At 40.9% G+C, this 17748-nt stretch overlaps 1 protein-coding gene across 4 annotated transcripts in view; it reads left to right on the forward strand.

Moving 5' to 3' along the window:
* LOC127069422 (homeobox protein homothorax) overlaps nt 1-17748 on the forward strand; it is a 354198-nt gene that overhangs the window by 99382 nt on the left and 237068 nt on the right. For all 4 annotated transcript variants that reach the window (XM_051006442.1, XM_051006440.1, XM_051006439.1 and 1 more), the window contains exon 7: nt 3320-3449. In XM_051006442.1, coding sequence (XP_050862399.1) covers nt 3320-3449 — 130 coding nt within the window. The remainder of the gene's footprint in view (nt 1-3319; nt 3450-17748) is intronic.

The raw sequence follows: 17748 nt of genomic DNA on the forward strand, positions 1-17748 counted from the left end.
AGTCAACGGCTGCTAATGCCTAGCTACTAATTACATAATAATTATATGGCGTCACGTTACGACGACCAATTAATACGTGCGTAAGTCATCTTGTACCGATTCTTCTTCTTTTTCTTCTTCTTCTTCTTCTTCTTCTTCTTCTTCCAAGAGAGAGAGAGAGAGAGAGAGAGAGATGGAAAATCGCACGGAAGAGTTGATTTATTGTTCTTCGAACGTAAACTTGCTGAGTGCAAAGTAACAAAAGAATAAACTGTACTCCATCTTTACTTTTATTTCGAATCAATACCATTTTTTTCTTCTTCCTTTTTTTTTCTTTTCTTTTCTTTTCTACGACCGCACATTACAACATGATGAATTAATTATCTAAGAACTATCTATTATATTTCTATGTCTATCTCTATTCCTCTCTCTCTCTTTCTCCGTTTCTCCTTCTCTGTCTTTCATACGAGATCAAAGCGCCATGAACCGGAGGCTGGTGAGAGTGTGTGTGTGTCGGAGTAGAGCGCGTGCTCGGTGCATCCGAGGCGGCGCGAGAGAAACGCGATTATAATTTATTGTCTTGCTTCGAGGATGACGGCGGGCGCGCGCCGGTTATCCTTCTTCACGTCGGAGAATTAGGACTGACGTTTAGATCCTCCTCAGCTTCTCTCTCTCTCTCTTTCTCTCTTTCTATCTTTCTTCTCTTTCTCTTTCTTTCTTTCTTTCTCTCTCTCTCTCTCTCACACAGAGTTTTTCTTCCTTCCTCTCGTTTGAAAACCTTATTACTTCGTAATCGTCGAATCTTTCTCTCCATAGAATCTTTACCGTTTCAAAATCCACAGTTTCGATCGATCGATCGATCGATTGATCGATCGATCGATTAATCGGTCAAGTACCATCTTAGAAATTTTCTTCGATCGCCCGACAGAACAAGGAAACGTCGAGTTCGTACGTTCGTAGGAACGATGGAAGTATTAGATGCGGGCAACTGATTTATTTTAAGGGTCCAGGTTCATCAGACATCCGGTTTGTCGAATTACTCTTTAAGAGAGCCCGTAGACGCGGAGAGTGGCAGATAAAAACGGAGGCGAGAGGAGACGACGAGATGATGGACCAAGAGAGAGAGAGAGAGACAGAGAGAGAGAGAGACAGAGAGAGAGAGAGAGAGAGAGAGGGCCAACGAGGTGGAACGAGATCACGTAGCTTTCTATCTCTCTCTCTCTCTCTCCTCTCTCTCTATCTCTCTCTATCATCTATCTATCTATCTCTCTCTCTCTCTCTCTCGCAAACGCCCGCCCGCCCGCGCGTTCTCTTTCTCGCTCTCACGCTCGTCCGTCGACGACGCGTTAAACGTTTATCATTGCATCGACACAAGTCACGCGGTGGACCCTACTGTCCACTTAAAAAACGGCGATTCAGCGTTTAGTAGGAAGTGACGTCAGCGATGGAGGCCCACCGTAAACACTGCCGGATAATATAAACCAAACGTACGTTTCGAGGTGACACGAACCTTATCATCGAAAATAACATTATCATTTTCTTCTCTTGATCTCTTTCTTTATTAAAAGTTCCCGATCGTTTGTTTGGGAGGAAATTTTCTATTTGGTCTTTCAAATGATTTATTTCGTAGATCTTTTATATTATATTTGTTTCTCTCTCTCTCCCTCTCTCTCTCTCTCTTGTTCTCTTTCTATCTATCTATCTATCTCGCTCTTCGTTTCGTACTCTATTTTCGAGGCTCGTGGTAGGACCAGTTAGTTGATCGGCGTATCCGCATCCGCGTGTCCTTTCGTCGGAAGGGCGTTTAGATTTTAAGCAGATGTGAGAGGGGACATGGTCAACGAAGAGACAGACAGAGAGAGAAAGAGAGAGATTGTGTGCGTCGATTATCGCGAAGATGACGAGCGTGACAGCATGTGGGAGTAGCTGTCAGTCATTGTTGTTCGTGCAGACGTGATACCGTCTCTCGGAGATTCTCGATCGTCTTGAAACCCTTACCCTTCGACCTCGATACCAGATCGAGAAACATTCATATCTACAGGATATTGATCGTATACTCGTTCTTTCTTCCTTTTCTCTTTCTTTTTTTTCTTTTTTGATTTCATCCTTTCCTTTTTTTCATATATTTTTTCTCCTCTTTGTTTATTCTTTTTTCTTTCCTTTTTTTTCTTTTTTTTATTGGAATACCATCGAGACGAATTTTTATTTCGGAAGGTCTCACGAACAGCCATCCACGACACGATTGGGAAACAAAGCGAGAGCTCGTCGCACGATCGTTATGAAGGATCATTGAGACGATGAGACTGCCGGCTCCTCTCTCTCTCTCTCTCTCTCTCTCTCTCTCGCTCGTTCGTCAAGTTGGAGCTCTTATAATAACACTTTGGAGCATTCGTGGAGCGTCATTGAGAGCTCGAGGACTCGAAAGTGTCGGATTGGCTTAGATCAATGTGTGGCCTCTTACTCTCGTGTCGTTGAATACATTGCATCTAACAGCGCGCTCGGATCGCGAGCGATTTTAATCTTGGGAGGTCGATCTTTCTTCTCGTATCACCGGTTAGATATCGATAAAAGCAAAGGAATAAAATAAAGAAAAAATGAATAGAATAGAAAAAAAATTCGTTCTTGAAAAACGAACGATATATAACAATAACGAAATCATTTCTCAAACAAAATTTGTTCTTTTAAACGTCTTCTTCAACGAAGAGTTTATAGTTGAACTCTTGTGTATCCTACTCGTCGACCTTCGGTAAAATCCGTTGATTCGTAAGATGGACGCGTACGACGACAGGGTCCTCTCGAATCACTTATGCCAGGAGCATTTTCGTGCTGAGCTACGTGTGCTCCGTCTTTAATCGAGATCGAAATCGGTCGGCTCGTATGGTCCCATCATCAATGGCCGAACGGACATACTCCTCACGTACGAGGCGTGCGCATCTCTCTTTCTCTTTTTTAAGACGCTTTCAAAAAAATTCCTGGCACACGTTTCGAGCACCGGCGACGCGGGCGTTTTCGAAATTTTTTTTTTTCTTTTTCCTTTTCTTTTCTTTCCTTTTTTCAATGCTGTATAAGCTACTCACGAGTCTCTGCAGTCATTCATTTTTCCTTTTCTTTTCTTTTCCTTCTTTTTTCCCCTCCCTCATACCCCACCCTCCTTCCACCATTCAGACCCAATCGAAACTCTTTCGTTTTCATTAATTCATTCGCATATTTCGACACGTCGTTTCGAAAATTTTCACGTACATATAAAACAATATTTGGTTAGGGGGTTGAGAATGAGAAATTTGTCACACAGTTTTTTTTTTCCAAGAATTATACAATTTCTTGTTTTCTCTCGTTACAGAGGCCACCCTCCTCATCGCTTTCCTATCCTGGTGCGGGTGGTAACGATGATGCACGTAGTCCTGGAAGCGGTGGTACACCTGGACCACTCAGTCAACAAGCACCTACCAGTTTGGATTCCTCGGACCCCGGTAAGTAGTCAATTTTTCTACATCAACATTAAAATTTCGTATCTGTTAAAATACCTCTTTTTTTTTCTTTCTATCTTTTTTAACTCATTTCATGGAGGAAAATATTCATGATCGTTAAATAAAAACTTTCGACTGGAGTTAGGATCGATGAAGCCCGAAAGTAGGTCTCCCTTTCCTTTTTTTTCTTCTTTTTTTTCTATCTTTTTCTCTCTCTCTTCTTTCTCCTTTTTCTCTTGTATACAAAAGAAAGAGATAGAGAGAGAAAGTGGGGGAAGCGCGATGACTCGCGAACGCGACCCAACGACGATATCACGCGACGAGCGACGAGTCGATGACAATCAAGACGCGGATCGAGGAGACCCCACGGACCTTCTGCACGCCCTTCAAATTTTACGAACACGCTGGGCGCGCGCGCGCACTCTTCGACACTATCAAAGCTAAAGGCTTACGCCGAGACTAACGAGCGAACCGTTCCATTGGCGTAGGCGTTGTTCATTCATGATTTTCATTTGTCAAAAAAACAAAAAAAGAAAAAGAAAAGAAAAGAAAAGAAAAGAAGACAAGATACGTGGAGAAAACTTAACTCGTTTGATTCAACGATGTTTATAACGATAATTAATATTTCTAATTGAAAACGATATCGATAGGTGGTCGATCTTAATGATTTACAAGTTGAAACTGAACGTACATACGCATATACATATTATATATATATAATATACATTACACATTATATATATCGAAAAATGAATATACAAAGAAATGATAATCGTCGGAGTTAAAGATAATATATATATATATATATATATATATATATATATATATATATATATATATATACATATATATTTTCTACATTTTCTTCTTCATTTTTTCTGTTTCTTTTTTTCTTTTTTTACGTTATTGTCGAAACAGTAAACTTAACGTCGGTAGCAATGACAGATCACGCCAATGGCCATGCTCGGGTTCAGTCAGTCACCGGAGGGAATACAAGTTCACGACATCATCCCATAAAGATTCATTAAGGTCCGCCGTCTCTATATTCGCTCTGTCGTGCCAACATTATAGAGCCGCGTTGCGTGCCAGCTCGGCGAAGCGTGCACGCACCGACCAGCAAACACGTAAGCGTGCACGTATACGTACGCGAGAGAGACAAAACGGTTGATCAATAACAATCAAAAGCGAGCGTTACGTTAGTCTTAAATACGTACACGAGAGAAATAGAGAGAGAGAGAGAGAGAGAGAGAGAGAGAGAGAGAGAGAGAGAGAGAGAAGAGAGAAAGAGAGAGTGAGGAAGAAAGAGAACGATACGTTTAAAGCAACGTCGTCGAGGTTGCGTCTTTGGATTTATTGTTCTCGAGCAGTTTACACGAAGCGAGAGCTAATTCGTGACGAGATACGAATCTCCGCGAGAAATCTGTCGCGGCTTGCACTCTCGCTTCCTCCTTTTCCTATCCTCTTGCATCGTCCTATTTGTTCTGTCTTTCTCTCTCTCTCTCTCTCTCTCTCTCTCTCTCTCTCTCTCTCTCTTTTTCTCTCTTTCTTTCTTTCTTTCTCTTGGAACGCGCACTCTCGTCCGTTTGTGTGGGTATGTGTGTTCGTACGCGAGTGTGTGTAGTCCATTCGAACGACGTTTTCGCGACTCGTTAACGAGCGATAATCTTAATTTCAGTGGTCGTTTTCTAGGAGGAGGCTCGTTAAAATCTTCGCTTCGAAGATTCGAAAAGAACTCGAGAGAGATTTCGTTCCTTCGAGATTAACAACTTTTATACTCGTTAGTTTCTTCTCTTCGATTTTACACTTACGATATATATAAATATATATATATATATATATTTATTTATATGTGTTTATGTATATGTATAATATCTTGCATAATAGGAATCAGTTTCATTCGTGCATACGCGTAATTTGTTAGCGAGATCTGACACCTGCAAGGACTTGTGTTTTGCGTGGTTTCACAAACGATTCGGCGATTTACTTGGCGATTAGTCTACGGGATTGTGCATTCCATTTTTTTTCCTTCTGTCCTCTCTGTCTTTCTTTCATTCTCTCTCTCTCTCTCTCTCTCTCTCTCTCTTTCTATCTTTCTGTTCGTTCACTGTGTTAATTTAATAAACGCGCGTGTATTCACGGACGAGTGCAGGCGAGTTCCGTTCGTGACCAGATATCGATCTCAACGCGAGATCATTCTCTTTCTTTCTCTTTTCTCCTCGTGGTTTAGCACGGTTTCGCTAAGCGTACCAGCTAGAAAGTGCACAACGGGTTGACACGCGCGAGATCGTGAGAAAAAAAAAATATTGATGCTGTGCTTACGACGCGAGAACGCCGAGACTCGAGATTCTTGATTTCTTTAATTTGAAACGAGCGAAAATACTCGTGTATGAGTATTTGTGTGTGTGTAATCTACACGTAGATAATTGTGTCGGTGTAAGCAGGTAGATAATATGCCAGTACGATTTTTGAAAGAGGTAGTAAACTTCTCATTTAATAAATTAATTATATTTTAAACAAGCTCGCAATTATATCTTGAACAAGCTTACGTTAACTCTTATTAAGTTAAACTCGCATTCGAACTTGATAACGAAAATGTAAAAATGTAGAAAAGGTAAAGCAGAGAGAAAAAGAAGAAAAACAGAGGGAGAGAGAGAGAGAGAGAGAGAGAGAGAGAGAGAGAGAGAGAGATGCAGGGGAAAAAAGAAAAAAGAAAAAGAAAAGAAAAAAGAAAAAAGAAAAAGAAATAAATAAATAGATACTCTCGTTTATCCGGAATGAATTAATAAACGACTACGTCTACTAGCATCAGAAATAACGTGAGGAGCTCCACCCACAGTCGGTGGAATAAATTTATCGTACTCGCGAGGTGGAGGAGGAGGAGGAGGAGGAGGAGGAGAAGGAAAAAAAAAGTCAAAGAGAGAGAGAGAGAGAGAGAGAGAGAGAGAGATCGAAAAGAAAAATGCTAACAGAACAGGACGATCTAGCGGATCGATTCCCTCGACGGTAAACAAGTTTACGTTGGGCATGCTATCCTCTCATCAATTCTCAATTATAGTATTATTTATATTTTAAAGAACGTCGACGTAGAGAATGGGATAGTAAACATCATCGATAAAGGACTTCAACGCGTACGAAGAAAAATAGAAACGAATCGAATATCTCTTTCTTTCTTTCTTTCTTTCTTTTTCTTTTTTTTTTCTTTTTTCTTTTCTTTTTCTTTTATACGTAACGTTCAAGAAAGGTAAAGATAAAATCGATAAGTTACGTTCGATCGAGTTTTCCATTTTTCCTTGTTGATTATAATATCATTTCGTATCGTTAATTCATTCGATATATATTTTTTTCTCTCTCTCTCTCTCTTCCTCTCTCTTTTACTCTTAACCTCTTTCTCGTTAATACTTTCTCATTTTTCTCGTCTCCAACGCTCATTAACGTGCCAGCCTGTTTGCGACAAGATATCATCTCGCCCAAGCCCTGTCCACTTTTTCGACTCGGCCCGAAACCATCGAGTGACAGTCCCAAAGTCGACGAACCTAATTTGTATTCCGTCATCCGTTAACATCGCCACGCTTTCGAATAATTTCGTGGTTCTTTTCAACGTCAAGAATGCCGCTTGCGTACCTACGATTATTCTCTTTTTACCAATCCTAGGAAGAGTTTCCTTTGAGTTCCGTGTTTTATATATATATATATACATACATACATACATACATATATATGTATGTATACACATACTTCTCGTTCTTCGATATTGCAAATCGATTCTAAACTATGTACATACTGCATAAGTAGGTACTCTACCTTTTAACACGCGTCGTGCCTCGTGACACGTTCATTTTCATTCCGTTTATCCGATGACGATAGTGTTACTTTTTCTATCTCATTTCATCGACTATAAAACTGACGTTTTCGTTTTTTCTCTCTCTTTCTCTCTCTTTCTCTCTCTCTTTCTTACCATATCACGTAAGTATCTATTTAATCTATGAACTGTTACGTACGTTTTTATTGTTCAATTACGATCGAATCGTAAAAATGAACTTTTATGCGAATTCGACGAAATTTTCTCTTGTTTTCTCGTAGGTAATATCAATGCGACGATAGAAAATATGTCTTCTTTTTTTTCTTATCTTTTTTTTTCCTTATCTTTTTTTTTTTTCAACGAGCGAGAAGGGTACGGTATGAACATTAACATATCGTGTCGCAATCGCTCGCGGATAAACACGTTGCCGCTGCTCCTCCTCTTTGAAGTTATAATAGATTCTATCGCGTTTAATAGAATCGATCGATCGAGATACGAGCTCGTATCGTGGGACTGTAGTAGTAATACGTATTTGATCTGCTCTTTCATGGCCTGTGTCTTTTTGCATAAACGTTGTACGTGAATGCTCGAACTTAGTTCTAATGAATATTTATTTTCATAGATCCGAATATATGCCGGTTAAGTGTGCCTCAGTATATTTAGATATCAATCAATCAATTTTGTTTAGATTACATACTTTCGTTTATCGTCGTTAATTGATTATAATTTGTTAATTAGCTTCTCTGACGATGATCTCTCTCTCTCTCTCTCTCTCTTTCTCTTTTACTGTTAAAAAATCGATAGATTTTGTAAATAGATATCTCAACATTGTAGAAAGCAAAATGGACGTCACGTAGGTTTCTCGAAAGGACAAATATTCGCCTCTCCCACGAGCACTCTTTCTCTCTCTTTCTCTCTCTCTTTCGTTCTTCTTTTTTTGTTTTCTTCCTCGGATAGTTCGAAGCAGATCGGCCCTCTCGATTTGCCGGAGAACGTATCCTGTCAAGCAAGCGGCTGCGGGGACTGTCGAGACCCTTCGTAACAACCTTCAACGTTGGACTTTTCGTGCGAGCGGAGATCCTTAATCGACGGTTCGTCGACACCGTCTCTTTCTTGGACAGAAAACGAGAAGAGAGAGAGAGAGAGAGAGAGAGAGAGAGAGAGAGAGAGAGAGAGAAAGAAAGAAAGAGAAAGAGAAAGACAGAGTGTGAGGAGGGACCGGAGAAGATATCCTCTGGTTTCTGACAACTATCAGCTCTTGCCGAGGATGGAAAGAAAAGGAGAAAGAAAGAAAGAAAGAAAGAAAGAAAAGAAAAGAAAAGAAAAGAAAAGAGAAAAGAAATGAGAAAAAGAAAAAGAGAAAAAGAAGAGAAAAAAAAGGAAAGAGAGTGAGGGAGTGTGTTAAAGCGTGTACGGGGACCAAAGATCACGGAGAATTCCTGGAAATCGGCATATGTGAGTGAGAGAGAGTGAGAGAGAAAGAGGGAACGGGGTGGAGGAGGGAGGGAGGGAGGAAGATAGAAGTAATGAGGCTGATTCTCTGTTTTCTGTGTTTTCAGCGAGCCGGCCGTATCGGTCGGTTATCGGTCTATGCTTTTTTTTCCTCTCTTCCTCTCTCTCTCTCTCTCTCTCTCTCTCTCTCTCTCCCTTTCTCTCTCTCTCTCTCTCTCTCTCTCCCTCTCTTTCTTTCTTTATTTCTTTCTGTCCTCCCGCTCGAGCAGCATAATGAGGCCTTCATGTCGTGAACTTCTGCGCCTTGTACACCCTCCCCCTCATTCCCTCCCCCTTTTTCCCGATCGGAGAAGGGAAGCCCATGGTCCTGCGTAAAATCCTTTCTGAACACGATCGCGTCTCGACGTTAGTCCCTTTTATTGGCCGCTTAAAATCTCGCGTTTACGTCGACATCGCAGCGTCCACATCGTTTTCCTTCGATCGTTATCTTCGATTGGTATGCGTTGATCTTTCGATCGGCGGCTTCTTACTCATCCCTCCTCCTTCTTCTCCATCTCCATTAGGGGGATTATTCATTGAAATATAGGTCCCATAAATATCTGGAAAGAAAAGGAAAAAGATAAAGGGAAAAAGTAATATCAAAAAGTACTTCGCGTAGTTGTTTCGACGAGCATGACGGAGAACGAAATATCTCTTTTGCTTTTTTTTTTCTTCTTTTTCTTCTTGCTTTTCTCTCTCTCTCTTTTTCTTTTTTTTTTAATTTCTTCTAGCGCGAGAAGGAGAGAAATAGAAATCGTTCGATCGAGTACCACGACATCGAAGTTAATTGGCATGTTAATGAATAATAAACTTGCGTCACTGGCGTATCAGGGCGTATCGATGGCTCGCAGGACGGTCGATAGCCGGACATGACAGCGGGTGGCACGCTCATTAATATTACTGTTTACTATGCTTCTAATCTCTCTTTCTTTCTCTCTCTTTCTCTCTCTCTCTCTGATTTTTGCTCTCTTTTTCTTTTTCCTTCTCTCTCTCTCTCTCTCTTTCTTGAGTCAGATCGTTTCTTAACAAACTCGTAGCAACTGTCAGGGTTCATTGATTTGAATAATTTGCCCTGTTATCGTCTTCCTCGCTCGGCGTTTCTCGGTAAAAGCTTTTCTATTTAGAAATAGAAGTTAAACTAGAGTTTCTTTTCAAGGAAATCGAAAATACTGGTGGTATTATATATACATTGCTCACCGATATCAATCGTATTATATCTTCGTGGAATAGTACCTTTCCTTCTTTATCATCGACACGCTCGATAAATTTCTTTCATCGTTTACACAAAGAGAGGCTGAGTTAAACGTACGTTAAGCAGGTAAGTAAGTAAGTACTTGCTTACTTATCTACCTATCTAGCTATCTTTAAACGTTCCTTTAAACAAACCAAGCGACTTTCTAATTTGGGTTAATTAAATGCTATATACATATTTCGCTCGTCGGTAAACGTTCTTTCCTATCCTTCTCTCTGCGAGATTATTAAATCTGTGTATATAATACATACCTATACATGATATATATATTTTTTTTATACACATATATACAAATATATTTTCCATTCTCTCTCTCTCTTTTTTTTATATATTCCCACTTTTTGCTTTCATTCTTGTGTCAATTGCACGCATAAATACAATAATGTACCTATATACGTAGATATATGCATACGTACATACATATATCGAGATTATTATTTATCGACGAACCTTTGCCAAGAGCGGATTTCAAAATTACGTTCCGAGCCCGTCGATTCATCGGCATCCTAATAAACGTCGCTTATTCCGCACGATTTAAAAATAGTCGTAAATACTGCATACCAACCCTTCGTTTGCTTTCCAACATGCATGCACACATATTCGAGGCAAGAGAGAGACAGACAGAGAGAGAGAGAAAGAGAAACAGAGATAAAGAGAAACAGAGAGAGGCAGTAGAGTCGCGAGAAAAATCAATTAAGCGGCTTATGTGAAATATCGACGCAATTACTGGCGATTGCCAAATCTAGACTGGGTATCGGTGACCGCATTATCGACCGACTCGTACGTCGCCCTCCTCTTCATCTCTTCTATCTCTTTCTCTTTCTGCTTCTCTTTCTCTTTCTCTTCTCTCCTCTTCCACGTTGACTTCAAGCTCAATTTTCACACACTTCACTCTCTCCATTCCTCTTTCATCTTTTTTCTTCCTTCTCTCCTCTCTCTCTTTTATCCTGTTTCTTTTTTCATTTCTTTATTTTTTATTTTTATTATCCCCTTTCGTTAGTTTCTCTCAAGCTATGTTTCGTTACAAACACGTAAGGTAATCAACGATCGGTTAAAATCGCGTATTAACGGTTATTTCACGATTTCATAATTACCTATGCCTTTGCTATCGCGTTAGAACGCTTGTTCGCGTTTAAGTATAATACCTATGTATTATGGACTGTGAGGAGACGGTCGGACGGTCGGCGCGTTATAATCGATTGACGAGAAAAAAAGTGGAGAAAAAGAGGAGAAAAGAAACGAAAAAAATGAAAGGTTGAAAAAGGAGATTACGAAAAAAAAAGAAAGAAAAAAGGAAAAAAGAAAATGCGAGCGTTTCTACGCGTTCTACGTACTTTTAATCGGCGATTTAAACTAAATAAATGATAATCGGAATCTGGCACGAACGACCCGTGACGGTCGCTCGTCAATCTCGAAGTTGAAAGGACGGTAGAGAGATGCCAATGCGTTACGAGTGTTATAATGAATGATGTTTCGTACCGTCGGTATGCTCGAAATGCTCTTTCGGGATTAGAGCGTCGATAGCGCATCGATATTGCATCGATGACGTATAGTATAATATCCGATCGAGTAGGGAAAAAAGAAAAAACCAGTTGAAAAAAGATTGATTCGTCGCAAGTGAGCCGGTTAATTAATCCCTTCGATTAATACGTGTACAGATAAATTATGTACGTAAATGCGTACGATAGATATGTATCTACGTACCGTGTTACTCGAACGTTTCGAGATTTCGATAGAAGATCGCGTGGCCACGAGATGAACCTTCCGAAGGAAGGAAAAGGAGGAAGGGTCGACCGACGAAATGTTTTGGCGATAGATCGCGTGAGATGCTCGCGTTTAACCTGCCCGTCTCGAACGGACACTAATATCTCTGTCTTAAGGTTCTCGACTACTCGGAGAGACGAGCTTCTTCTTCTTGTTCTTCTTCTTGTTGTTGTTGTTCTTCTTCTTCTTCTTCTTGTTGTTGTTGAGGCTCGTTCCTCTCGAAGAAATACGAGACGAGATCTCGTTCTCGCGCCGAAGGAAACGCCGTTTCCGCGAGGCTAACGTTGATTAACACACAATGCGATTTGCGATCGAGAAGAAAGAATCGAGAAGGAAGGAAAGAGAGAAGGAGCCGAGGATGATGCAAATAACTCGCGTTCGCGAATCGCCTACGTGATTTCGATTTGTAGTAACAGATAACGCTCGAAGACGCCTTCGTCGGCACGTTTAGATGCCGTTCGCGGCATCTTTGAACGCGCCATAAGCGTTCTCCTCCGCAATATACGATCTATCCAACTACACGTGTATTTATCTTTGATTATGAACAAGCTTGAAAATTTGACGATATTAATATATCGATATCGTTGCATTTACAAGTCTTCTTCGTAGTTCGTATGTATATCATAGATGCGTATAATACACGTATGTGCGTATATGTGTGTGGGTTACGAATATATGAATTCAGAGAGTATTTCGCGTATTATCGATAGATCGAAATTTAATGACATTAATATTGACATATAGATAGATATTGATAGATATTAATCTCTAATTATAGATATTACCGATAGATATCGACATGCACCTGCGATGATACCAAATATACCTACCTACTAATCGTATATACCATCTCGACATATCGATATTATCGCTAATAATTATCGATATTTATCAACGCGCGTATATACGCAGCCTCTATAGAATGTATTAATCTCAGCTCCATTATTTTTTTTTTTAATTTTCTTATTTCTTTTTTTCTTTTCTTTTAACGTCACATAAAATCATAATTTCATATATATAAATATGCCTGTGTATGTGTCGGAAACGGTCACGATCTGAAGTTCGTGGTTATTTCGTTCCGATTATAGTTGAGCACCGTCGCGCTCGACAGCTGTTTAAAGACGCGAGATAACAGAAGCCCGGGGCACCCTCTTTCTGTTTCTTTCTCATATGCTATGGGAGCTTCGCGTGCGTATCGACGCGGTTTATATTTTTTTAAAGTCGTCATGCCCAAATGGCTCGCCGCTTCTTTGATTGTCTTCTCGGAACCATCGAGATTTTTTTCTCCTCTCTCTGTCAGCCGGTTAGTAGCGGAGGATCGCCTAAGAATTACCGCGAAGTCTGCCACGAGCGACGCTCTACCAGGCAAAAGGCGTCTCTTCTAAAGAGAAGAAGGCGGAAAGAAAGAAAGAGAGAGAAAGAGAGAGAACGAGAGAGATGAGTTCTGCGAATAGCAACTTCTCTTTCTCTCTCTTCTCGACTACCGGGTGTCAAGGAAAAATAATGGCCTAGAGTTGAAATACTTTCTAGCTAACCGTGTCTACATATTTCTCTATCCGTTGAAACGTCCAAGGAATTAATAAAGAAATGACTGTTTCTAACAACATCGACAACAAGTTTCTATCTGTCCGACACGAAAATGAACGTTTTATTAGAACCGAAGAGAAGATAATCTCGTTCGTACGTTTCCGTCGTCGTTATAATCGATAATTTCTTATCCCTCTCAGTGTCCACAATCTAGCACGTATTGTCCAATGTATTAATTCCATTCCCTTCTCCTCCATTCCTATCTCCCTCATTCTCATTCTCCTTCTCCGTTTTTCTCTTCTCTCGAATTAACACCCGAAAGTGTTCAATTCGAGCGATACACGGTTATTTTTCCAGAAACTATCTATACGCCCGTCGACGATAACGCAAGATAGTTACCGCGAATAATTCCTAGCGATTCTCTCGACGCTCGTTAATATACCATTGGATCGAACGATACGATATTTGACAGAAATCAATGACGTTCGTAATAATATCTCGCGTTTGGTTACCAACGCGATGACAATAAGAAACGAAAAGCGAAAGCTTTTAAACGAGACTTCTTTTTTATTTTGCGATGAAACATCTCTCTCTCTCTCTCTCTCTCTCTTTCTTTCTGTCTTTAAAACGAAACAATCTCGAAGAATTCTCGAAAAGAAAGAGAAGAGAAAAAGAAGGAAAAAAAAGAAGAAGAATAAGAATAAGAATAAGAAGTCAGCAGGAGGAGCTCGATGCGGGTAGACTAGAGTGGAGCAACACGTTTGTTGCCAGTTTTCCAAAGGATAAAGAAGGGAGGAGTTTGTTACTGAACAGCCGCAAACAGCACTTCGACGAAAGCTCAACACACATTCTCTTTCTCTCTTTCTCTCTTTCTCTATCTCTCTCGTTCGTTCTTGTAAGCTTTTCCGCAAGGATTCACCGGTTGGTGAGAGTGGCCGAGCCACCCCTTTTCTTTCCTCCGTTTTGCCTTCGTCTTACCCCCACCACACCTTCATCCTCCCTTTACTTACAAGAGAGATCCCTTTTCTATCCGAGCTTCCATCTTCTCTGCATTCCTCCGGGTATTATGTTCCTTCTCTCTCTTTCTCTCTCTCTCTCTCTCTCTCTCTCTCTTTTACACACATAGACACACAAACATAGAATCTTTCTCCATGTCTGTTCGTCTTTTCATGTGTTTCCACGACGCGTCGATGAGCAAACACCGCAAGGAAGGAAGAGTTCGAGGTCCCAGCGATGCGTCCAAACCCTCCCACCCCCCACCAACCTCCCACCAACTCTCCCGTAGCTCTCCCGAAGAACAGCACAAACCCATTACGGATTCATCGTGCGCCATTAGCTAATTCTTCCTCGTTCCTCTCTAACGTCTTCCTTTCCGCGCTCCTGCTTTTACCTTCCTACGGGATCGTACGGTCTTCACCCTTACGAGAACCCGCCTTCATCCTATTTCCTTCTCTCCCAATGGAACCAACCCGTGACTTCTATACGCGAGTATTTTCTTCCTTTAGCACGTTTCATCTCTCTCTCTCTCTCTCTATCTATCTTTCTCTCTATCTTTCTCTCTTTCTATTACTGCGAGACGATCGTAGATCGTTTTCTCTCCTTGTTCCATCGTATCTACTTTGCCTAACAGTTTTACGAGAATTCGTAATTTTCTCGGGTTATCATTTAAGTTCATTTAGAACTCCACGGTTCGTTCCTTCGATCGGTGATCTCTCGTAACGGTGGCATAAAAGAATCGTAAATAAAAGAAGATTCTCGATTTGGCAAAGATAATCTTGCTCGTTCGTTTACCGTAAAAACGCAGTCCGGGAGAGGGAATATAGAGGAGGAAGCTCGTAGCTTCCGATTCACGTAGCGATCACGAGCCGAGGCAGCTATCGAACTTTATATTCGTCGAGTTTTTGAGGGCGAAAGATGGCCGTGGAAACGGGGTTTAGGGATGGTGGGGAGAGAACGATGAGTATATCCCCCTTGGTACCCGAGCTCCGGAACGAACGTGCAGTCAGCCGGAATAAACGAGGAGGAGAGCCAAAGTTGTTGCTGGAAGTTCTTCCAGAAGTGAGGAGGGCTCGAGTGAGGAGGGCCTAGGGAGTGAATGAGTTTGCGTCGTGTCGGTGATGAAACTTTGCCGTGACGAGAAAGAGGGCTTGTCACGGGGGCTCGCCTCTAAACTCTTCTTCTTATCCTCCTCTCCATCCTCCCCATCCTCCCTCCTTTCCTTCTTCCTTCCTTCCTTCCTTCCTTCCTTCCTTCCTTCCTTCCTTCCTTCCTTCCTTCCTTCCACGAACAACCCTCTTTCCATAGCTCGAGCAACCATTGTTCGACGTTCTCCGTCTGAAATCGTCTCGAGATTCGACCACTTGTGCGAACGTTTTATTTCTCATTTGCCCGAATTATTATTATTATATCAAGAAAATCTATAAACACGAATTGGATTATAAACGCGAAGATCTTGAAATAATTAAACGTATTTTATCTATATAATATCGGTAAACCTTTGAAACGTATCGTACATTTCCATATTAAAATTTTTGTTAAACTCTTTCTTTCGGTTTAACGCACATAACATCGGTTATTCTCATAAATTCTGAAAACTTTAGATAACACTCGCTAATAACTCGGACGAATAGACGATGAACACATTTTTAACATCCAGCACGTTATAATAGCGTGCTTATCATCGCTAAACACATATACACATGGATACGTATATATGTACTTACGTGCGTATATACGGTACATAAATATAATACATACATACATACGTACATACATACATACATACATACATACATACATATACGTACGTACGTACATACGCAACTACTATATATGTATCTACGTACATATCTACCTACATACTTCTGTCGGCTAATAAAACGTCCACGTGATACGTGTCGGCCATGATGAATATTTTCAAACGTGGAAACTCTAAGAACGTTCATCAAAACGATCATTTCACTTGGTTACGATCAGCACCATGTTAAATTTGTTATCATCGGAGTAGTTATTCTGCTATAAATAAAGACACATATCGGTATTTTCTTTCTCTCTCTCTCTCTCTCTCTCCTTCTTCGTGTTACGTCTACGTGTTCGCAGTAAACGGGAAGAAGCGGTCTGCGCACCATTGGATTTTGATGGCGGCGTTCGACGAGGCTCTTCGCGGCGGGCGATTCGAACGACTTTAACTGCGGACCACACATCGCGCGTTCGGGATAAAAGACACATCGTCCTCCCGCGTGCACATCCCTTCTCCCTTCCTCCTCTCTCTTTCTCTCTCTCTCTTTCTCTCTTTCTCTCTTTCTTTCTCTCCTCCTCTTTCTAGCTCTCGCACGGTGTCTACATAGCCGCGAATATAAAGACGAGTATATGACATATTTTTGCTTGGTCTCTCGCGTGTGCGCGAGCACGCCTCCACGACTCTCTAAATTTAGAGCGTGACTCACGCGGGATTGCGCGCGTAAAAGAGAGAGAGAGAGAGAGAGAGAGAGAAAGAGAAAAGATAGACACGCAAAAATACGTCAGGGAACGATCCGATGAATCTCGAAAGCGCATATTCCAAAGTCTCCTTCTTCTCTTCGAAATGAATACGTTTAAAAAAGTTGCTAATATTAATTTCGTATATATATGCTATGAACTAAGTATTTATCTATTTACCTACTTACTTACTTACTTATTTACCTACTTACTTACCTACTTACTTACTTACTTACTTACTTACTTACTTACCTACCTTACATTCACCTAAGCAAGAAGAAACGAAAAAAAGAAATTCAAGAAAAGAGTTCCGATTGAATTCGTATGAAAAAGTTTTGATGAAAGAATAAGAAGAAGAAGAAGAAAAAATAGAGCAAGACGTAGGAAAAGGAGGATGCCATAGAGAGATGGAGAAAGAGGAAGAAGAGAGAGAGACGAATAGAGAAAGAGGAAGAGGAGGAGGAGGAAGAAGAAGAAGAAGAAGAAGAAGAAGAAGAGGAGGTAATGGCGACGAAGGGTGGGGTAGAGGAGAAGTATTTTTTTCGCCGACGAACAGACTTCATTCTTGGTTTACAAGCGTGCGGTCTACAAAGAGGTTGCCACGTTGTTAAAATAACCGCAGAGCCACGGGATCACGCACACGCGCGAGTCATCTCGCGAAGTTCGTTTTATAAGGGTATGCGTGTAAGTGACCGTGAGCGTGAGCGTGAGCATGAGCATAAGCATAAGCATGAACCCGGCCATTCCTGTATGTGTGTGAATATGTGTATGTATGTATGTATGTATGTATGTATGTGTGTGTGTTTGCCAGTTGTATGAGATTTCACTTTACGCGTTCATGAGCGCGCACGTGTGACTCGCGAACGAGACGAAAGTCGACGTGCTCGCATATTCTCTTTCTCTCTCTCTCTCTCTCTCTTTCTCTCTTTATCTTACATATACGTACATATGTATGTATATGGAAGAAGACGCGTCTTTTACTTTGTGACAGT

The sequence above is a fragment of the Vespula vulgaris genome, chromosome 15 (genome assembly GCF_905475345.1).
Source record: "Vespula vulgaris chromosome 15, iyVesVulg1.1, whole genome shotgun sequence".
Lineage (NCBI taxonomy): Eukaryota > Metazoa > Arthropoda > Insecta > Hymenoptera > Vespidae > Vespula > Vespula vulgaris.